A 21,111-nucleotide genomic window follows, 5' to 3' on the forward strand; every position below is an offset into this window, starting at 1 on the left:
TATTTCAATAATTAATATAATATATAATATAATGAAAAAAATAAGCTGTGACTTTTTTTCAGTAACGTTAGCCTTTTCTGTAATACATTTACGCCAGTAGGAGACAACAAGCGACTGCCTGCGTCCCATGACTGAATCATTCATTCAAGAGATTCGTTCAATCAAAATATAGATTCATCCGCGAATCAAACACAATGTGTGTTGATTGAGACGCGCAAATGTTTTGGCATTATGTGGATTTTTTTTTTTTCGTGGATGAAGCAAAAATAGACAAAGTAACTTGCAAGTTGATCAATATTAACTTCTTGTTTATTGAACTGTTGTATAACAGCAATATCACAATCGTGCTGTTTGTCCACCATCTGAGGGTAGACACACACATTTATTAACAAACTTCTGAAATACATTGCCCAATATAAACCTACTGCTAAAACAACTGTAACTTTTTTATTTCAGACTTGAGAGGAACACAGCTTATAGAGAATGTTAGCATTAGCTTATAATTTCAATCATGTCACCTTACAGCAGAGCTTGCTGGTATTTTCTGTAAACGGTTCAGCTATTTCAAGACAAGTTGTTGTCATCTGTCTCAACACAGTTAAAGTTAGAGCATTACTGTAAACACACTTTTGTGTTTGTATTTGGATTAAATGTGGACATATTCAGAAATGAAGACAGCTGCTTCGCCTGTTTCACACACAGCTAATGTTGTTTTCCTCTCTATTTGGTAAATACATAAGCAGGTCGATAGGTTTGTTGAAAGTGAAACTATTACAACAGACTTCAGTCAAGCAGGACATTCTGTGAAAGAAGCATACGAAACACATCAGGAGATAAAAGCTGTTTGTGAATAATGTGGAGTTTGAGAACAGATCAGTTTAATGCTGCTATCTAGAGACTGAATGGATTTATGAACTGAATGAAGACTGTGTTTGATGTTCTTCGTTCTTGAGACCGAGGTAAGTTTAAACACATTTCTTCATTTGTTCTCTTCATTAAATTATGTGCAAATTTACATATTATATTTCTATAATATAAGAGTATTTTCATATGCATTGAAATATTTGCTGATCAAATTCAGTCTGACCTTTTGCAGTCAAAAAGAAATACAGAAACAAAAACTAAATAAAGCTATATTCCAACAGTAATTGGTGTAAATGTGAAGAGTGATTTCTCAGAGATGAAATGAGCACATCAGGGTCACAGCAGCTCTATTGGCTGTGAATCTCAGCTGTTCACAGAATCAAGGTTGTATTGAGGAACAAGTGAAAATTTAAAAGAGTTGAAGTTCAAAAGATCACAGTCCTCACAGTCATAAATGATTCAGATACTCATTGATTCTAGGAGCCGTTTCTGAAACTACTAAACTGGATGGTGAGTTGACGGTGATTGTTCATAAAGTTTTGTGGCTCAGAGTGTGAATGTGTTTATGTGTCTGTCAGCTAGGAAAGAATAGTTTGTTTTACTATGTATTTTAATACTATGTGGCATAAAAATGAATCAAGACATTAATTCAGTTGTGTATTTATATTGTCTATTTGTAAAGCACTTCCTGTAAAATGAGTCTCAATGAGAAGAAAGAGGAGGAGGATGTTCACACACATAAAGCAGCATCTCCAGAACCCAGCTGTGTGTCTGTGAAGAGTGACAGATCCATAGAAATGCCCCCCAGTCTCAGTGGTGAAGCAAGGACCTCTGACCCTGAGTGAGTATAAGGATTTTTACACATGTTAGTTTTCCATATTATCTGTCCTTCATATCTGCAGTGCATCATTCAACTAGTGTGAAGAAAATGGTTTCAGTCATAGAAACAAACCTTGAATAACTGCTTTTGTGATGTCAGGAAATCAGTGATCAGTATGAAATGTTCAAATATAATAATCATGAGCACAGCTGCATATTACATAAATTATGTAATATATTACATTATTATTTTAATAATTTTTTGTATTGTTTATACTTTTCCCACTATTTTTCTGTTCATTTTACTGTTTCTGCAGAGAAAAGAGAGATGATGTGATCAGATCCGTGACGCCACGTCTGACCTGTGCTGACTCCGACTGTCAGAGAGTCAAAGACCAACACAAAACCAGCATGAAGAACAAGTATGAGAGCTTATTTGAGGGAATTGAGCTAGAAGAGAATCAAACCCTCCTGAACAGGATTTACACACAGCTCTACATCATAGATGGAGAGAGTGAACGAGTGAATGAAGAACATGAGGTTTTACAGATGGAGAAAAGACCCAGAACACAAGACACTCCAATCTACTGCAATGACATCTTTAGACCCTTGCATAAACCAGTATGTGAGGAGAAAGACAAAATCAAGATTGTTCTTACTAAAGGCATCGCTGGAATTGGAAAAACCGTCTCTGTGCAGAAGTTCATTCTGGACTGGACCGAGGGAAAAGCCAATCAGGATGTAGATTTCATGTTTGTGCTTCCATTTCGAGAGCTGAACTTGATTAAAGATCACCAGTACAGTCTTCACAGACTTCTGCTGGACTTTCATCCTGAACTTCAAGATGTGAGCTCAGAGATTTATGAGGAGTGTGAAGTTGTGTTCATCTTTGATGGTCTGGATGAAAGCAGAATTACACTGTTGTTCTCAGACGTTGAGAAGGTTTGTGATGTGAATGAGTCTTCATCAGTGGGTGTGTTGATGTTAAACCTCATCAGAGGAGAGCTGCTTCCCTCTGCTCTTATCTGGATCACCTCCAGACCAGCAGCAGCCAATCAGATCCCCACAAAATACATCAACCATGTGACAGAAATTCAGGGATTCACTGAGCCTCAGAAAGAGGAATATTTCAGGAAGAGAATCAGTGATGAGCATCAAGCCAGCAGAATCATCTCACACATTAGAAGATCAAGAAGCCTCCACATCATGTGTCACATCCTGTCTTCTGCTGGATCTCAGCCACTGTGCTTCAAAACCTCCTGAAACAAGATGAGAGTTCAGAAATCCCTCAAACTCTGACTGAAATGTACATCCACTTCCTGCTGACTCAGATCAACACGAGGAATCAGAAGTATGATGAGAAAGATCCAGAGAAACTCCTGCAGTCCAACAGAGACATGATTGTGAAACTTGCTGAACTGGCTTTCAAACAGTTGATGAAGGGCAATGTGATGTTCTATGAGGAGGACCTGATTGAGAGCGGCCTAGACGTCACTGATGCCTGATGAGATCTTTAAGGAGGAATCTGGGATTCATCAGAGGAAAGTCTACGTACTGCTTCATACATCTGAGCTTTCAGGAGTTTCTAGCTGCTTTCTTTGTGCTTTATGCCCATGTACTCAAGAATAAGGAATCACTGAAGTTGTTCCTGAATGAAGGATACAAGAGTTACAGTCGGGAAAACTCTCTGTATGAACTATTAAAAGCAATGATTAATAAATCCTTACAGAGTCAAAATGGACCCCTGGATCTTTTCCTGCGGTTCTTGCTGGGCATCTCACTGGAGTCCAATCAGAGACTTTTACAGGATCTACTCACGCGCACAGTGAACAGCTCAGAGAGCATCAAGAAAACCACACAGTACATTAAATGCACAATCAAAGGTGATGATTATCTTTCCGCTGACAGATGCATCAATCTGTTCCTCTGTCTGCTGGAAATGAAGGATCAGACTCTGTACAGAGAGATTCAGGAGTTTGTGAAATCAGAGAATCACTCGGTGAATCAACTCTCTCCGTTTCACTGCTCAACAATAGCCTACATGCTTCAGATATCAGAGGAGGTGCTGGATGAGTTTGATCTGAAGAAATACAACACATCAGATGAGGGTAGAAAGAGACTGATACCAGCTGTGGTGAACTGCAGAAAAGCTCTGTGAGTATTCATTTATGTTGTTAGAGATGAAACTGAATGTGTTTGTTTTGGTGAGACACAGTAACTTTGTAATTTTTCTATTAAATCATGACACTGTTTTAATTGCCATGACAATACATATTAAGGGAAATCAAAAGTTGTTTAAACAGGAAAAAAACTGTTTTAATGAAGTGTTTAGTTCCTCCTGACTCACTCCAAACAACATGTGTAACCTACTCTGAAACAAATCATGAGCGATGTGCAAAGTTTAGTAACAATTTAGTGCAATTATTTATTACCTAAATTTTTGGTGCTTGTTACACTATATTCAGTTTATACTATATTCAATTTAAAGAGAATAATCATATAAACTTCTCTGTAAATATGTCAGGTAAGCTATTTTTACGAATTATTAATTTATTATTAATGGCCATTTTCACCCTCTATCTGGCTCTTACAATTAAACAGGTTGTTTTTAGGATCAATATGTGATCAGTGCTCAGAAAACAATATTTTAACCCACCATGTTCTCTTTATTATATCATATTTCATCCGGTGTTATAGTCTTAATGGCTGTAATCTCACTGATCAGTGCTGTGAAAGTTTGTCTTCATCTCTACAATCATTAAACTCCTCACTGAGAGATCTGGACCTGAGTAACAATGACCTACAGGATTCAGGAGTGAAGCTGCTCTCTGATGGACTGAAGAGTTCACACTGTCAACTCAACATACTGAGGTAAGAAAATCAGATTTAAAGGTTCACTTGGTTATTAAATTAAAGACTCCTGTTCAACATTACCATTAATGAATTAGCAGTGCAGTTGGAACAGTCTACAGCCCCTGTACTCACTCAACAAGACAAAACAGCAAGGTGTTAAGCATTAAATTTTAGTTTGCTGGATAACAGGTGATCCAGGGAAAGCATGATATTATACATAAACTCTAAAATCACTACGCAATAATGAGTGTGTGAAGTGAATGAGTGTAGACACAAATGTAAAGAGCAGAGATCAAATAGCTGCATCTCTGTTGCTTCTTCATGTGTCTCTCAGGAATCAGAGCTTGGCAAGAGCAAATAAACTAAAATATTACATCATACAAATGTTCTACTATTTAATATGTATATTTAAATTATTTAAATCTTGTACGAAATGATACACAAATGAATGAAATAAGCACAGCAAGATCGTAAACCAACCATCAGAAACCAAACCAGTTCCAACCTAATAATCAAACAAATACATACACATATTCTACTGCTTGCTATGTCTATTTAAATGTTTTAAACATTGTATGATAGGCTACATACACTATATCGCCAAAAGTATTCCCCCTTCTAATGAATAGGTTTGACTACTTTAGTAATTTCCATGAGTACAAATCTTAATGTTTAAGCATATAATGATATTCTAGGGAATTGTGTGCTTCTAATTTTAAAGCAACAGTTTGGACAGGACCCTTTTCTATTCTAACATGACAATGCCTCTGTGTATAAGGCAAGGTTCAAAAAGAAATTATTGATTTAGTCAGTGTGGAAGAACTTGACTGGTTTGCAGAAAGGCAAGTTCTAATCCAAGCTGAACACCTCTGGTGTGACTTTAAATGCAGATCTTGAGCCAAAAACTCTTTACCAAACACCAATGACTAAGCACACAATTCCCAAGAATATCATTATATGCTTAAACATTAAGATTTGTACTCATGGAAATTACTAAAGTAGTCAAACCTGTTCATTAGAAGTGGGTGACCCAATACTTTTGGCAATATAGTGTATTTCTGTCTCACTCTCTCTCAGAGGCAGCATTTATGCAGGTATATTCTTTATAATTATTCAGATTTACATTTGTATGCATAGTAAAAGGTTTTTCCTTTTTATTTGTTTCAACCTCCATGTTCTCGAATCGGCTTTCCTTTCCAGGTTGTCCTGACATTATTCAGTACACAGAGCTATATATTCATTCTTCTTACTTTACGTTTATTGATATACTGTTTTAATTAGAACATTTTAACCAGAATAACCACATTAGCTAAAGCCCAAAGTATACTTTGGCCGTCTGTAGACGTTCATGCTCAATGTTCGTATACAGCCAAATTTTTGTGTCAGGACAGTACACATACAACCGAGCATGTGCAAGGTGAATGTTGAGACAGAAAAGTCCATTAGGTGGCTGTAGTCGAAAAAGAGTGTGCAAAATGTGATACAAAACAACATGCTGAAACTGACGACTACACACTACAATGGATGGTGAACTTGATGTGCATTTGAGGAGATCAGATGGTATCCACATTTATACAATACATGTATGAAAGAGTACAAAGATATTGCAGCAGGGGGTGCTCACCCTGTGGTCTGTGTGGGTCCTAGCGCCCCAGTATAGTGACAGGGACACTATACTGTCAAGAAGCACCGTCTTTCGTATGAGGCATTAAACCAAGGTCATGACTCTCTGTGGTCATTAAAAATCCCATGGCACTTCTCGTAAAGAGTAGGGGTGTAACCCCGGTGTCCTGGCCAAATTGCTGCCACTGGCCCTTGTCAGTCATGGACTGTCTAATAATCCCCATCCACTGAATTGGTTCTATCACTCTCTCTCCTCTCCACCTGTAGCTGGTGTGTGGTGAGCGCGCTGGTGCTGTTGTACTGTGGCTGCCGTCGCAGGTGGATGCTGCACACTGGTGGTGGTTGAGGAAAGACCCCCCCACATGATTGTAAAGCGCTTTGGGCATACAGAAATACACAATAAAGCGCTATATGTGCATCATTAATTAATTCATTCACATGTTCAGGTTGGCAAATTCAGGGAGAGAAATTAGCAAAAGTATTAGGCCGAATCCCAGTTCTATTTTATACCACTCCACCTACCCCTTCCCCTTGTCCCTTGAAACAGAGTGTCAAGGGCTAGGGGTGAAAATATTTCCCTAAGAATTGGGACACCATACTATACCGTCACACGTCATCATACGTCATCTAGCTCCTACAATAAACACATCTAATACGGGTGTGCTGGTGTATATTAGAGCCTTATATTAACGCGCAGCACACGCCGCTTACTGACACACACACACACACCGGAGATCGTGCAGCTCTCACAGCCCAGGAACATAGAAACTGGTCAACACTGCCCCACGACTTTTATTAATAACAGTTTAAATACTAAATCGGTACATTATATTTTCCAGCAACAAGAGGATAAAATCGCTGTTTTTGAAGTAACAAAGAGAGACGCACAGGCACAGACGCGCATACACGCAACTTTCATCTCTTTCTAACTCTATCTAACTCTCTCTCTCTCTCTCGAATTGGCAATATTTGAGAAAAAGGTCTAGCGATTTCTAATTATTGGGGGGAGTATACCCCCTCAATATCTATGATGGTTATTGCCCTGATCAGACATGAAAATATGTTTTGGCAATGTCGTGCATTCAGTAACGTTAATGGTTTAACGTTAGCAAACCTTAGCGATTTTTTTGCAAACATTTCTTTGAATAACATAACCGCAATTGTATGATTGAATATAACAACAAATGATTACTTTTCATTAAAATCTTTATTAATGTCAATAATGCTTACATTTAAGTGTCTTTTTGTTCGCTCGGGCAGCCATGTTGCCACTGTAGCTGGTTTATGCTGTGAAAATTCATACCCCTTCATTTGTAGTGTGGTCCCGAAAAATCTTTGTTTGAAGGGCTATCTGGCCCTACCCTCCAACCAAAAGAGAATTGAGACAAATCGAGGGAAAGGGGAAGGGCTAAGGGGTAAAAATGGGATTGGGCCTTAGAAAAGGGCCGTTTTCTTCTTGATATGCTTGTAGTTCAACACTGTAGGGAGTCAGTGTTGCAAACACTACAAGGATGTGGAATGGGTAACCAACCCCTCCAAGATACAAAGGCAGGAGAACAGCAAACAGGAAAAGGCAACACGAAATGACTAGACTAGACTAGAACCAGACACTGAGACTAGAGACTAAGACAGACATTTAATTTCTAGCGATTATCTCCGATTTGATTGCACAGATACTATTTAAACTAAACTGAGCTAGACAATGACATGTCTGAATTCAATAATGAAATGCCTTTAACTGAAAATTGAGTGTTTAATCTTATCATTATACATTACTGACACTCTATCTTCCAATTTGATACTGTTAAGTGCTTTGACACAATCTGTATTGTTAAAAGCGCTATATAAATTAAGACTTGACTTGACTTGACAGGGAAAAGGCTCCGTAGAGTGCTATCACTAGGAGAGCGATAAACGCAGACAACACAGGAACTAAACAGAAAACACAGAATGGCTCGGTAAGGCAGCTAACACTAGGGTAGTGCTATACGCAGACCAATACTCGGCGATCTGTGAAAGGAAGTCCCTGGTTTATGTAGGGTGTGTAATAGTTCTCAGTTGTGCACGTGTGATTGAGACAGCTGTATGTACTTAGTGCAATGAATGTTGGGAAATGCAGTCCGGGGGTGACGTGCAACAGTTAGTGTATGGCTTAGTTCACACTGTAGGTTGAAGTGGCCCAAATCCGACTTTTTTGACCAAATATGACCCATATCTGATTTTCTTATGACAGTCTGAACAGCACAAATCCGATTTTTTCAAATCAGGCCCAGACCACTTTCATATGTGGTCCTAAATCGGATACATATCCGATGTTTTGCAATGCGACTTCAGTCTGAACGGCCATGCCGCATTTCATGCGATTTTTTACGTCATTGAAATGCGACAGACGTCACAATTCTGCGCTGGAGGAAATCGTGCTCTCCTTCTTCTTCATATTCTTCTTCTTATCACTTCGTTATTTAGGCTCCGATTGCACATTAACTTAAAAATTGCTAAACACACGCTAACACGAGCAGCATCCATTTTTATTTCCGCAAACACAGTGCGCTGCGTCTGACGTCACGTCTTCTTCTGCGCATGCGGTTCACTTCAGGGCCGTATACGGTTCACACATGAGACTGATGGCAGTTGCATTTAAATGACAATGTGAACAACAGTGCAAAAAAATGTGTCACCAGTGCAATGGATGATGGGAAATGCAGTCCAGTGTGATGTGTGGTGTGAGAGTCAATATGATGGAGAGGCGACCTCTTGTGGCAGTCGGACAAAAGACCACGAACCAGATTCGTGACACTCAGTAGCTATCATTAGGGCACTTGTTCACTTGATTGAGATTGGTATCGAGCTTTCCTTTGTTCCTGAGTCTGAGAATTATGTAGACTCTGATTATGTTGACTAAACTTGCATTACAGCAGTATAGGCCTAGTATTAGATAAAATAATTTTTTGTTTAATATTTTATTTTAGTATTCAAATATTATTTATTTAATTAACTGATTATTTTTTAATATTTTGAATATGAAAAATTTACTGCAGTCTCAACATTGGTGAGTATTGACTGTTTGTGTTTGTAGATTATCTGGCTGTATGGTGACGGAGGAAGGCTGTTGTTTTCTGGCTTCAGCTCTGAGTTCAAACCCCTCACACCTGAGAGAGCTGGATCTGAGCTACAATCACCCAGGACAATCATTAGTCAAGCTGCTATCTGATCCAAACTACAGACTGGACAAACTCAGGTATGTTCAGCACTAACAATCATCCTGTCATGAGTGTTTGATGTTTGACCTCATGATACTGAATAAAGCAGAGCTTTTAAGCACAGCTGAACAGCAAGAGATTTCTGCAGTTAGTAGATGAAAATCAGTTATTGATTAAAACACTTGAACAAATGAAAAGGTATAGACACAAATGATCAGTGAACGTAAAGGTGGGTTCGTCATTATCCAATGATAGAGACTGTGAAGTAGGAACTACATAAAATGCTGGAGGACAGACAAAGAATCTCAAAGGATCTTCATCAGAGGATATAAATTAAAGGTCTTCTGAAGTTGTGTGATAATTTTGTGTGATGAACAGGCCAAAATTAAGTCAATATTTACATTTATTTATATGTAAATGTTTACAGTACCCACTGCAGATATTTCATGTTTGCAATAAAAAAAAATAATAATTTTGCAAGTTTATGATAAGCCTCACATGAGTGTCCTTCAATTAAATACCCAATTTATGTAAAATCTTAATTATTAAATTAGTAATATTAATATACTGAGTGTGACAATCGTTTGTTTTATAGTGTGGATCATGAAGGAGAGTTCAGGATTACAACAGGACTAAAGAAATGTAGGTCACGCACACACACACACGTTGGTTTATGTGGTTTACGGGACTCTCCATAGGCGTAATGGTTTTATACTGTACAAACTGTATGTGCTATTGCCCTACACCAACCCTACACCTAAACCTACCCCTTACAGGAGACTGTCTGCATTTTTAGATTAAAAAACAACACCATTTAGTATGTTTTTAAGCCTTTTGATTTACGGGGACATGGGCAGTGTCCTCATAAACCACCTTCAAATTGTAATACCTCTGTCATACCCATGTTATTATACAAATTTGTGTCCCCACATAAACATGCACACACACACACGTTGGTTTATGTGGTTTACGGGACTCTCCATAGGCGTAATGGTTTTATACTGTACAAACTGTATGTGCTATTGCCCTACACCAACCCTACACCTAAACCTACCCCTTACAGGAGACTGTCTGCATTTTTAGATTAAAAAACAACACCATTTAGTATGTTTTTAAGCCTTTTGATTTACGGGGACATGGGCAGTGTCCTCATAAACCACCTTCAAATTGTAATACCTCTGTCATACCCATGTTATTATACAAATGATCAGTGAACGTAAGGTGGGTTCGTCATTATCCAATGATAGAGACTGTGAAGTAGGAACTACATAAAATGCTGGAGGACAGACAAAGAATCTCAAAGGATCTTCATCAGAGGATATAAATTAAAGGTCTTCTGAAGTTGTGTGATAATTTTGTGTGATGAACAGGCCAAAATTAAGTCAATATTTACATTTATTTATATGTAAATGTTTACAGTACCACTGCAGATATTTCATGTTTGCAATAAAAAATAATAATTTTGCAAGTTTATGATAAGCCTCACATGAGTGTCCTTCAATTAAATACCCAATTTATGTAAAATCTTAATTATTAAATTAGTAATATTAATATACTGAGTGTGACAATCGTTTGTTTTATAGTGTGGATCATGAAGGAGAGTTCAGGATTACAACAGGACTAAAGAAATGTAGGTCACGCACACACACACACGTTGGTTTATGTGGTTTACGGGACTCTCCATAGGCGTAATGGTTTTATACTGTACAAACTGTATGTGCTATTGCCCTACACCAACCCTACACCTAAACCTACCCCTTACAGGAGACTGTCTGCATTTTTAGATTAAAAAACAACACCATTTAGTATGTTTTTAAGCCTTTTGATTTACGGGGACATGGGCAGTGTCCTCATAAACCACCTTCAAATTGTAATACCTCTGTCATACCCATGTTATTATACAAATTTGTGTCCCCACATAAACATGCACACACACACACGTTGGTTTATGTGGTTTACGGGACTCTCCATAGGCGTAATGGTTTTATACTGTACAAACTGTATGTGCTATTGCCCTACACCAACCCTACACCTAAACCTACCCCTTACAGGAGACTGTCTGCATTTTTAGATTAAAAAACAACACCATTTAGTATGTTTTTAAGCCTTTTGATTTACGGGGACATGGGCAGTGTCCTCATAAACCACCTTCAAATTGTAATACCTCTGTCATACCCATGTTATTATACAAATGATCAGTGAACGTAAGGTGGGTTCGTCATTATCCAATGATAGAGACTGTGAAGTAGGAACTACATAAAATGCTGGAGGACAGACAAAGAATCTCAAAGGATCTTCATCAGAGGATATAAATTAAAGGTCTTCTGAAGTTGTGTGATAATTTTGTGTGATGAACAGGCCAAAATTAAGTCAATATTTACATTTATTTATATGTAAATGTTTACAGTACCCACTGCAGATATTTCATGTTTGCAATAAAAAAATAATAATTTTGCAAGTTTATGATAAGCCTCACATGAGTGTCCTTCAATTAAATACCCAATTTATGTAAAATCTTAATTATTAAATTAGTAATATTAATATACTGAGTGTGACAATCGTTTGTTTTTATAGTGTGGATCATGAAGGAGAGTTCAGGATTACAACAGGACTAAAGAAATGTAGGTCACGCACACACACACACACACACACACACACGTTGGTTTATGTGGTTTACGGGGACTCTCCATAGGCGTAATGGTTTTTATACTGTACAAACTGTATGTGCTATTGCCCTACACCAACCCTACACCTAAACCTACCCCTTACAGGAGACTGTCTGCATTTTTAGATTAAAAAAAACAACACCATTTAGTATGTTTTTTAAGCCTTTTGATTTACGGGGACATGGGCAGTGTCCTCATAAACCACCTTCAAATTGTAATACCTCTGTCATACCCATGTTATTATACAAATTTGTGTCCCCACATAAACATGCACACACACACACACACACACACGTAACAAGGGCTGGTTAAAAACAACCCAGCTGGCAATCAAGTGCTGGGTAAACATTGAACAGAACACAAGCTGGGTTAAAGTAACTCACACTGCACACTTTAAAGCAATGTCAGCTCTTGTTGACTAAAAGCTGGTCTAATTTTAACTCATAAATGTTTCATATTTCTATTTTTTCTTCCAGCAAAGGTTATTTATATACATTTCTTTAATTTATGTTAATAATTGTCATTTATATTGATAAACAGTTGTCTGATTATGAATGGACATTAAAACAAACAACATAAGAAAAGTCTCGGTCAAATAATTTTGGCAAGTTCATTTAAAAAACATAATCAGACACAACAAGCAAGTTCACAATACAAAACATTATACTTATAGGAGAATAGGAGCAAACTGAGTGTGCATCTGGCATTTGTGGGAAGAAGAAAACTGGTTATCAGCACAGTATGAACTGTCTATTCCATTCAAAAGATCACAATAATCACATTTGCTGTGATGGCCACTGTTTTAAAATCCAGTTTTAAAATTCAAACCCACAATGGGTTATTTAACAAAGCAGGCTGAGCAAATTGAATCCATGCACACTGATGTTAAAATGCAAACAGTGTCCTTTATTGTGCTTCAACCTATAACAGTTCTTGTGGCTTGCTTCCTGTGAGCTCTTCTTTTAATTCATGACATACAAATGAGTGTTTCATACCTTGCAGATAGCAAACACATCGTCCATAGTCCATATTATTCCTTGCACAGTTATGCATTAAGCTCAGTCCCAAAACAATATAGCCATTTGACACAATAAGCTAGTGAGCAGGATAACTTGTAGCTGTAAGCACAATCACGGTCAAAAAACAGTTTGCTTTCCTGCCACCAAAACATCCCTTCTAATTAACCAGGTGCTCTTAATATACAAAGGTGTCACAATGCCCTCTCATGGACAAAACACATATTGCTCCAAAATGGCTCCTACACAGATATAATATAATATAACTCACGTTTTTCAGTCTTTCTGTGTGTTACATTGTTTCGCCAGTAGGTGGCAATAAGTGACTGCATTATGAGTGGTTCAATGAATCGTTTATTCAAAGGATTTGTTCATTCGCACCAAATACCGCAGCTGTGTGTTTCTCGAATGTTTGAATCATGTAGGAATATTTTCGTTGACTTTACAAAAATAGACAAGGTAACTGGATACTGTGCCTAAAATGTATGCTGGTCAATGTTAAATTCTTGTTTAGTGTACTGTTGTATAAAAGCAATTTCAATCGTACTGTTCGCACATATGCTTTCAATAGATTTTCAGTTGTACTGAACCCAGAAAATTAATTTAACAACTATTCAAGATTCTCTTTTTCACTGGTCACGTGACATTGTCGAAAATGAAACTGTTTTAAACAGACTCCATTTTGTGATGGGAAGAAAGTTATCAACATCAGGAGAGAAAGTTGTTTGTGCTATCTGTTAGAGACAATGGTTTGAACTGAAGTTTGTGTTTGCTGTTCCTCGTTGTGACAGAGGTAGGCTTGAACAAACACTGGATTAATAATCATGCATTAATTCAGTATGAGTCTGCACGTATACTCATATTTCTGTACTGCTGTAATGTAAGAGTAATTCCAGATGTTTTAGTCTCGACTGAGAATTTTTCTTACTTTTGGCAGCAAGTACATGCTGATCAAGTTCCGTCTGGCTTTTGCAGTCACAGAAATACGGTAACAAAACCAGAACTATCCTAGGTCAGTGACACCGTGTCTGCATCTAGAGTTTAGTAAAATCATAAATAATCCAAAGATCTAGCTAATAGGTGTAAATGTGAAGAGTGATTTCTCAGAGATGAAGTGAGCACATCAGGTCTGGACATCGGGAGAAATTCCTGAGGGACTGATTTGGCCCGCTGCCCCTCTCATTTTCATTTATTTGTACTTTATTTTATTTTATATTATTGCCTGCTCGACACGGGTGATTTCTGAATTCAGTATTCAATACTAAGTATATCATGAATCTGCTTTTCTTGACTTGCAAATATAGGATGTGGTATTATAGTGTTTCCACGACCTAGAATTAAAATTGAATGTTATTCTTTGTGAAGTGAAATGACTTATTTCTTACTTTGGAATATAATGATTACTTTTCTGAAATGAGATAGCCTTGATGACCTCGGGAGGGCGTTGCCTTTGAAATGAGACATTTGCATAGAATTACTATATATCGAAAATGATTAAGAACATAATTAAATAGTTATATTTGCTTCAGGGACATTCAATAATCAATCAGCACAACATGTTTATACCAATAGTGTTTTTTTTTTTTTTCGTTTTTTTTTCTATGGGTTTATTGGCTGCCTGAATAAGTGTGGGACTCCTGACCTGAGATTGTGTCCCAGTCCAGCCAGGACTGCTGTGAATCTCATCTAATCACTGAATCAGGGTTGTACTGAAAAATCAGGAAGCAAAAGTTCAAAAGTTAAATTTAAAATTTCAGATAACAATCTTGACATTCATAAGTGGACTGTTAACATAAGCGTTATATTAATGTAACATTGAAATTGGGTTATATTAACAATCTCAAATAAAATTCTAGAAGAAACACTAAAAATAAAAGTACATAAGCGCATTAAACTGACATCCAGGGCTTGACATTAACTCTTTTGCTCACCAGCCACTGTTGCTAGTGGTTTTCCAAATGTACTAGCCACTCTGCATTTTCACTGGCCACAATTTTGTTGTTGGGAAATTACGTTTTTATGGTTTAATACTGCATACAAAAATTTATTTAAATTGATTTCCAGCTCATTTTTGACCTATTTAAAGAGCATTTTTCCCTTACCGTATTAAATGCATGCATCATCTTACATATCAAATTCTTACATTTTATTAATAATTTCACTTAATATAATAAGATAATATAGGGCTGTTACCAATCATATGAAATCAGTATCTACAAAATCGATCTTTCAACTGCAGAAGAAACAGAAGTGACTGGAGCGGCATTCAGATGCATTTACACAGACAGTTCAATGTAGCTGAAATATAGCACGAATGCATTTACACTGCATGCAAAATTATAACAGCATAAATAATGTTGTGAGCTCAGTGTTTTAGAATATATATTTTTTTATATACAAATATGAAATGTTGGAAAAAAATGCAAAGATAAGCTACTATGAAAGTAAACCGCCAGTAGGTAGCAGCAAGTGACTGTCTTTATGAGTCATTGAAGCATGCCAAACGTTGAGTTATGCATATAACTGCTGTTCCCAGAAGGAGGGAAACGACAGTGGCTCGGTCTGTGCTCACCGCAGCCAAAGAATGCGAGCTAAAATGATAGTCCTACAACATTTAGATGCAATGAAAGGCTGCCTATCATATTTCAAAATGTTGCGCTCAACATATTTTAGTCTGGCATTATAGTTTGGGAAAAGTTCAACAAGTGAATGTGTACAAGTTTATGTCACAGTAACACTATAAAGTAAAAAATAATCTTTTAACCATGAAAATCATAACGTTTTAGGCAAGTAGCCTGCCATATTATGTCATAAAATATTTTAATAAGACTGAACTTGTACTTCACCTGATAAAAATACATTTTAAGTTTAATTATAAGCAGCACGTCCACGATTATTCAAACAAGGAACAAATTATACAGTGAGCCAAGAACATTTACATTATCAAAGAATATCACTGAATTCAATCTAGCATGAGTCTTTTTTTAGAGCACACTAAAAAAGCTCCAGTTAGGCTATAATACTGTGAAGCTGTCTGCAGTGTATGATTATTTAATCTCTTATTTACATCGCATGTACAACTGCACTTTGTTGTTTCTGATGAGAGAATTCGCCAAAGTGCACTGACCAACTTTGGCATATGAATGATGTTAATATTTAGTAAAATCCCATTAAATAATATAAATATTTAATAAATTATAAAATAAATGATATAACTAAAATCACAAAAGCACAAATATATGTTGGTTCGCATATAACTCTTTATTCATTTGTATGTTAATCTATAAGAGTTTGGGCTATTAAATATTAGGATTTTGTCTAAAATCCCCCAACATGGCCTCGCCCTGCAACATCAAGCCCCGCCCCCCAGCACCCCCCAGATAAAATATGTTCCCGTGGCTATGTTGCCTAAGCAATACGTAACGCATATACGTACACAATAGCATACAGGTGACCATGCAGAGCATCAGGGAGAAGTTGGAGCGTGGAGTTACAAAAAGTTCCCAATGCTTCGGGAAAAGCTGCATTTTTGATCAGCCATGCATTTGATGATGATCCCGACTCGCCATCTCCTCACTGGATGCGCCTTTAGAGTTTTTGTTTTCGATTCGAATTATTTCGTTTTAAAGTAGTAATTCAAAGCTTTCTATAGATACTATATTTATCAAGTCAGTGAGGTAAGTAGGCTATATGCTGTGTTTCGGTTTTTCAGAAGTGCTCCGCTTGCTCAAATCCGAAACTGCTTTTTTTTCTTCTTTATTTTATAAAAGCACGTTTTGTTGATATTGTGAGTGCACACAAATAAAAGTAGACCCTTTACAGTTCCGAACAACGTAGCCTTTTACTCTTACCTGTATGAGCAAAAATGACAGCGTATTTTGAAATGTTTCCAATGCAAGTGATCGTTCTGGCGCGTCCTGTAAAGCGCGCTTCAGCTTCCACTCTCTGCACAAACTACTGGATATGCATCAGTGCACATTTATCTAGGTCAAGCGTTTAAACTAACATTGTGGAGCTGTTTTATAATTATAGATTTAATTTCAGAGAAGTCATGATGATTTGAGAAAGCTAAATTGATCAAACATAGGCTATGATCAACTCGCTGTCTTCTGCTGGCTGCTTGGACATTACTTTAAAAAACAAATACTTACATTTAACGAATAAAAAAATGCTCCAAACGTTTTTCAAAATTAACTTAATAAAAAAACGAAACGAAATACAATCACTTTGCCATTTCATACAAAACTGAACTATTTTAATAGCTGAAACAGTAGTAGATACGCTGTTTTGGGAGAAGGGGGAAAAAAGGCGGGCTCGAGTTGGACTCGGGCCGAGAATTCTGATGAGCTGTCGGACACGGGCCGGGCTAGGGCCTGAGCGTCTCGGGCCAGGGCTGGGCTAGGGCCTAAGTTTTAGGCCCGTGCAGGGCTCTACTCCCTTGGCACAGAGCTCCCCATCCATGTAGTGACGCATCTGTCGACACTACTATTCGTGACGTAACCCTGCCCAGGGGAACCCCCTCTGACAACAGAGCGGGGTTTTCCCACAGAATCAGAATGTTAACTCAAACGCACAATGGCTTAACCGTCACTTGTCTGTTCAAATGCAGCACGGCATGCAACCCTGTGCTCAATGCCCACCTCTGGACTGCACGCATAAATAGGAGACCCAGTCGAACAACCGCTACCATCGAGGCCATGAGCCCCAGTAGCCTCAACACCAAGCGAAAGCCCTCCGTGCTGACAGCATAGCTGTGTTCCGTACGGAATCTATCTCTAAACTTGAAATGTTAATTATTAGGTAATGTTAATACATTTATTAGTAAACATTATTTCACATTTCTAGATATGTGAATATAAATGAACTAATGATCCGTTATGCATTACATAATGTTTGTTAATGATTTATTAATGAAAGTTATTATAAAGTGTTACCAAAAATCTGTTGGTTTGTTTTACTAAACATACTAGGCATTAAGAATTTGTAAAGAAGTTTCCTTTTTCATTATTCCTTTTTTATGTCTAAAGTCATTTCAGTTGTATATTCTTGTTTATTTCTACAGCACTGCCTGTAAAATGAGTCGCTATGAGAAGAGAGAGAAGGAGGATGTTCCTACTCCAGAACCCAGCTGTGTGTCTGTGAAGAGTGATGCATCCATGCATCAGCCTCATAATTTCAGTGATGGAGCTGTGACTTCTGACCTTGAGTGAGCATAAACATGATTTAACTGCTGTACATTTGAAACTTTTCAAGGCATTTCTGATGTAAGATACTAGATATTATCTACACTGTAACCGATTTTTGTCATTTGAACAGTGTTTTACTGTATTATATACAGTAAGATACTGTAAAATTTATAAACAGTATTTTACTTTAAACTGCAAATGATTATGGGAAAATATATGGTCACTACAGTAAACTACTGTAAATTTACAGTAGTGAACTTTTCCTGCGAAAAACTGACCAATGGCAAGGGAGATTTATTTTGTTTGCTGTTTGGTGGAAACAGTGGTAAAAGGACAAAAGATACACGTTGCACTGTTAACTGGACAAAAAGGTTAGTAGGCCTATATCATTTCTGTTTTATGCAAAACTGAGATATTTTAAGATGTTTTAACTTGTTAACAGCAAACTAACATTATTCATCGTGTCGTTTTTCATGTCAGGAGTTGGGGCCTTTTTTTCTGACTGACGGCCGGATTAACGCTGCCTTAACAGTGATAACATCGACTGGTGAGTAAATTAAGGTCACCTATATTACTCAAAATAAACCTTATTAAACCGAGAAACACGTTTGTAGGTTCTGCTGCCCTTTGATGCAAGTTAGTTAATCTGGCGAGTCCTTAGTTAACCTTAACAACGAACTAACGTGAAATAATGTTACTGAGGTAAAGTGCGTAGGCAACACCACTGTTTCAGTTCAGTGGAGATTTTAAACAGTATTTTCAAGTACTTCTTTTGTTTGTTCTTTTCAAATTTCTAGTCTAGATTTTGTCGACAACGTCGGAGGTGTATTTTGGAGCCTCTTCTTGTAAATGCCATAGTGTCGATGATAACATCAACTGGTAAGTTAATAATGTCAGTTAGCCGAAGTTAACGAACACAGAGAAGCATAATATCTTCTGTACACTGCCTCTTTATCGCAAGTGTAATTCTCTTCAAATGCTATTTAAGTTAGAAACGTGTGTACCAATGTCGTATGTAACTTTAGAGACGGTCCCTATTCAGTGAGAGACGTAAAATAAAACCGTGAGCTAACATGAAATACTGAGGAAAACTGAGTTAAGAAATACCACTCTAAAGTACATCTTTTGTATTTTATTTTCAAGTTTGTGATCTTGTGGTCATGTCGTCTGCATCGGAGGAGTATTGGAGTCTTTTTCTGTGATTGCCGTCGTAACAGGTGAGCTTTCATCTAATGTTACTAAAGTAGCCAAATTAGCCACGGGCTGCAGTTCTCCACTAACTTACATTTTAAAGAGAGGAACGGGCTAGCAATATATTAATATAGTAAGATTTGCTTATAAATATAAAAAATGTGGTAACACTTTACAATAAGGCCCCGTTTATGATACAGCTGTTGTCAGATTTCTTTGGTGATTTCAGTTATGAAATTTAATCGTAAGCTTAGTGAACAGTTTTGGAGAATTTTGTTTCCCCATTCAAAGAGATAGGAGCTGCACTTGGATGCCCCAGAGGCGTTTCAAAGATGACCGCCGAGTGACATGACTTGTCTTAAAGAGACTTTGGTTCAATACAGAGCGTTCTGTTATTGTTTACATGGTCGTCAAGGATACGCAGAGAGAATGTGGTCAGCCACGCCATCATTTTCAAAAGTCTCCGTTTTGGTCCGTTTCCACTGAAACGCTACACCAGATTTCTGAAACTAAAACGGGTCTGCAGTGTTTTCAGAAGTCTCCGTTTTCAACCTTGAAAACACCGGAGTTGTGTAAACGATAGGCGTAACCGTAGCAAAAGTTATGCGTTTTAAAATGAAAACGCACTAGTATAAACGGGGCCTAAGGTTCATTAGTTAACATTAACGTTAGTTAAAAACATTAATGAACAATGCTTCTACAGCATTTATTAAGCTTAGTTAATGTAAATTTAAGCATTTACCAATGCATTATTAAAATCACAAGTTGTGTTTGTTAACATTAGTTAATGCACTGTGAACTAACATGGAATAAACAACAACTGTATTGTCATTAACTAACATTAACAAAGATTAATAAATAGTGTAATAAATGCATTGTTCATTGTTTGTTCATGTTAGTTAATACATTAACCAATGTTAACAAATGACACCCTATTGTAAAGTGTTACCAAAAATGTTTATTTTATTCAAAATGTTTGTATTACTAGTTGGTAGTTTTTTTCTGATCATAAACTATAGTAATACCAAAAGGGTGTTGTGACTCTATCTGTTACAGGAGATTTCTCCAAGCAAAAACAGGATCCTGAATATGAGGGCAGAATCATCATACAGCCAGATGTCCATTTTACAGAAATGCAGAATTAGGTAACCCAAAATGCATTTTGTTTTACATTGCATTTACATTCATGCATTTGCCAGATGCTTTTAGCCAAAGCAAGTTATATTGTATTTAATGTAGGGGAGCACGGGACACAACCTAACACTGACTTTCTTAGCATGTGTAAATCCATGGGAGGTTCAGTGTATAATTTTTTTATACACTTTAATTTCACACTTGTCTAGTATGAATATTTTGCATTGTTTCATAATTACAGGTGTATATGTTTTTCGTTATTTATTAGGGCTGTGACGGTCGCCGTGACAACCGCATCACCGCGATGGTCGGTTGTCACCGCGGTTGTCGCGGTAGTGCACGTGACGTCACACAATCTATAGCAAGCATAATACAAAAGTTTTATATACAAGTGTAATAATATACAGTTGCAGATTGTTTTATTTAGACTATAAATCTATCAAATTACCTCAAACGCCATGCACGGCATTTCCTTTAGATTGGCTTGTTTGAGCGCAGGAAAATACAGTTTATTCTGCATTCAGCAAATTTATTTCGTGATGAGCGATGGACCTTTTTG

General features: G+C 37.1%; 2 protein-coding genes and 1 pseudogene across 10 annotated transcripts in view; 2 read left to right on the forward strand and 1 right to left on the reverse strand.

Moving 5' to 3' along the window:
* LOC131523534 (NACHT, LRR and PYD domains-containing protein 3-like) overlaps positions 1-21,111 on the reverse strand; it is a 454,982-nt pseudogene that overhangs the window by 275,711 nt on the left and 158,160 nt on the right.
* Positions 488-2,953, forward strand: LOC131523494 (NLR family CARD domain-containing protein 3-like). 2 transcript variants are annotated; one of them, XM_058749942.1, is made up of 4 exons: positions 488-959; positions 1,146-1,374; positions 1,547-1,705; positions 2,001-2,953. In XM_058749942.1, exons 3-4 carry the CDS (start codon positions 1,560-1,562, stop codon positions 2,944-2,946), a joined length of 1,092 nt encoding a protein of 363 aa, XP_058605925.1. In that variant the 5' UTR covers positions 488-959; positions 1,146-1,374; positions 1,547-1,559; the 3' UTR covers positions 2,947-2,953. The 2 variants fall into 2 exon arrangements, with proteins under 2 accessions (XP_058605925.1, XP_058605924.1); XM_058749941.1 differs by lacking the exon at positions 1,146-1,374 and having other exon boundaries at positions 747-959.
* The window catches only part of LOC131523481 (NACHT, LRR and PYD domains-containing protein 3-like), a 40,936-nt gene continuing 27,392 nt past the window's right edge, over positions 7,568-21,111 (forward strand). For 2 of the 8 annotated variants that reach the window (XM_058749907.1, XM_058749914.1), the window contains exons 1-3: positions 13,736-13,834; positions 13,979-14,029; positions 18,104-18,247. In XM_058749907.1, the coding sequence (XP_058605890.1) occupies positions 13,986-14,029; positions 18,104-18,247 (188 nt within the window). In that variant the 5' untranslated portion in view covers positions 13,736-13,834; positions 13,979-13,985. Of the gene's footprint in view, positions 9,398-11,933; positions 11,981-13,411; positions 13,501-13,704; positions 13,835-13,978; positions 14,054-16,505; positions 17,842-18,103; positions 18,248-21,111 lie in introns of those variants that run through there. The other 6 variants (XM_058749911.1, XM_058749910.1, XM_058749912.1 and 3 more) reach the window with 6 other exon arrangements.

Source organism: Onychostoma macrolepis, chromosome 17 (genome assembly GCF_012432095.1).
Source record: "Onychostoma macrolepis isolate SWU-2019 chromosome 17, ASM1243209v1, whole genome shotgun sequence".
NCBI classification, from domain to species: domain Eukaryota; kingdom Metazoa; phylum Chordata; class Actinopteri; order Cypriniformes; family Cyprinidae; genus Onychostoma; species Onychostoma macrolepis.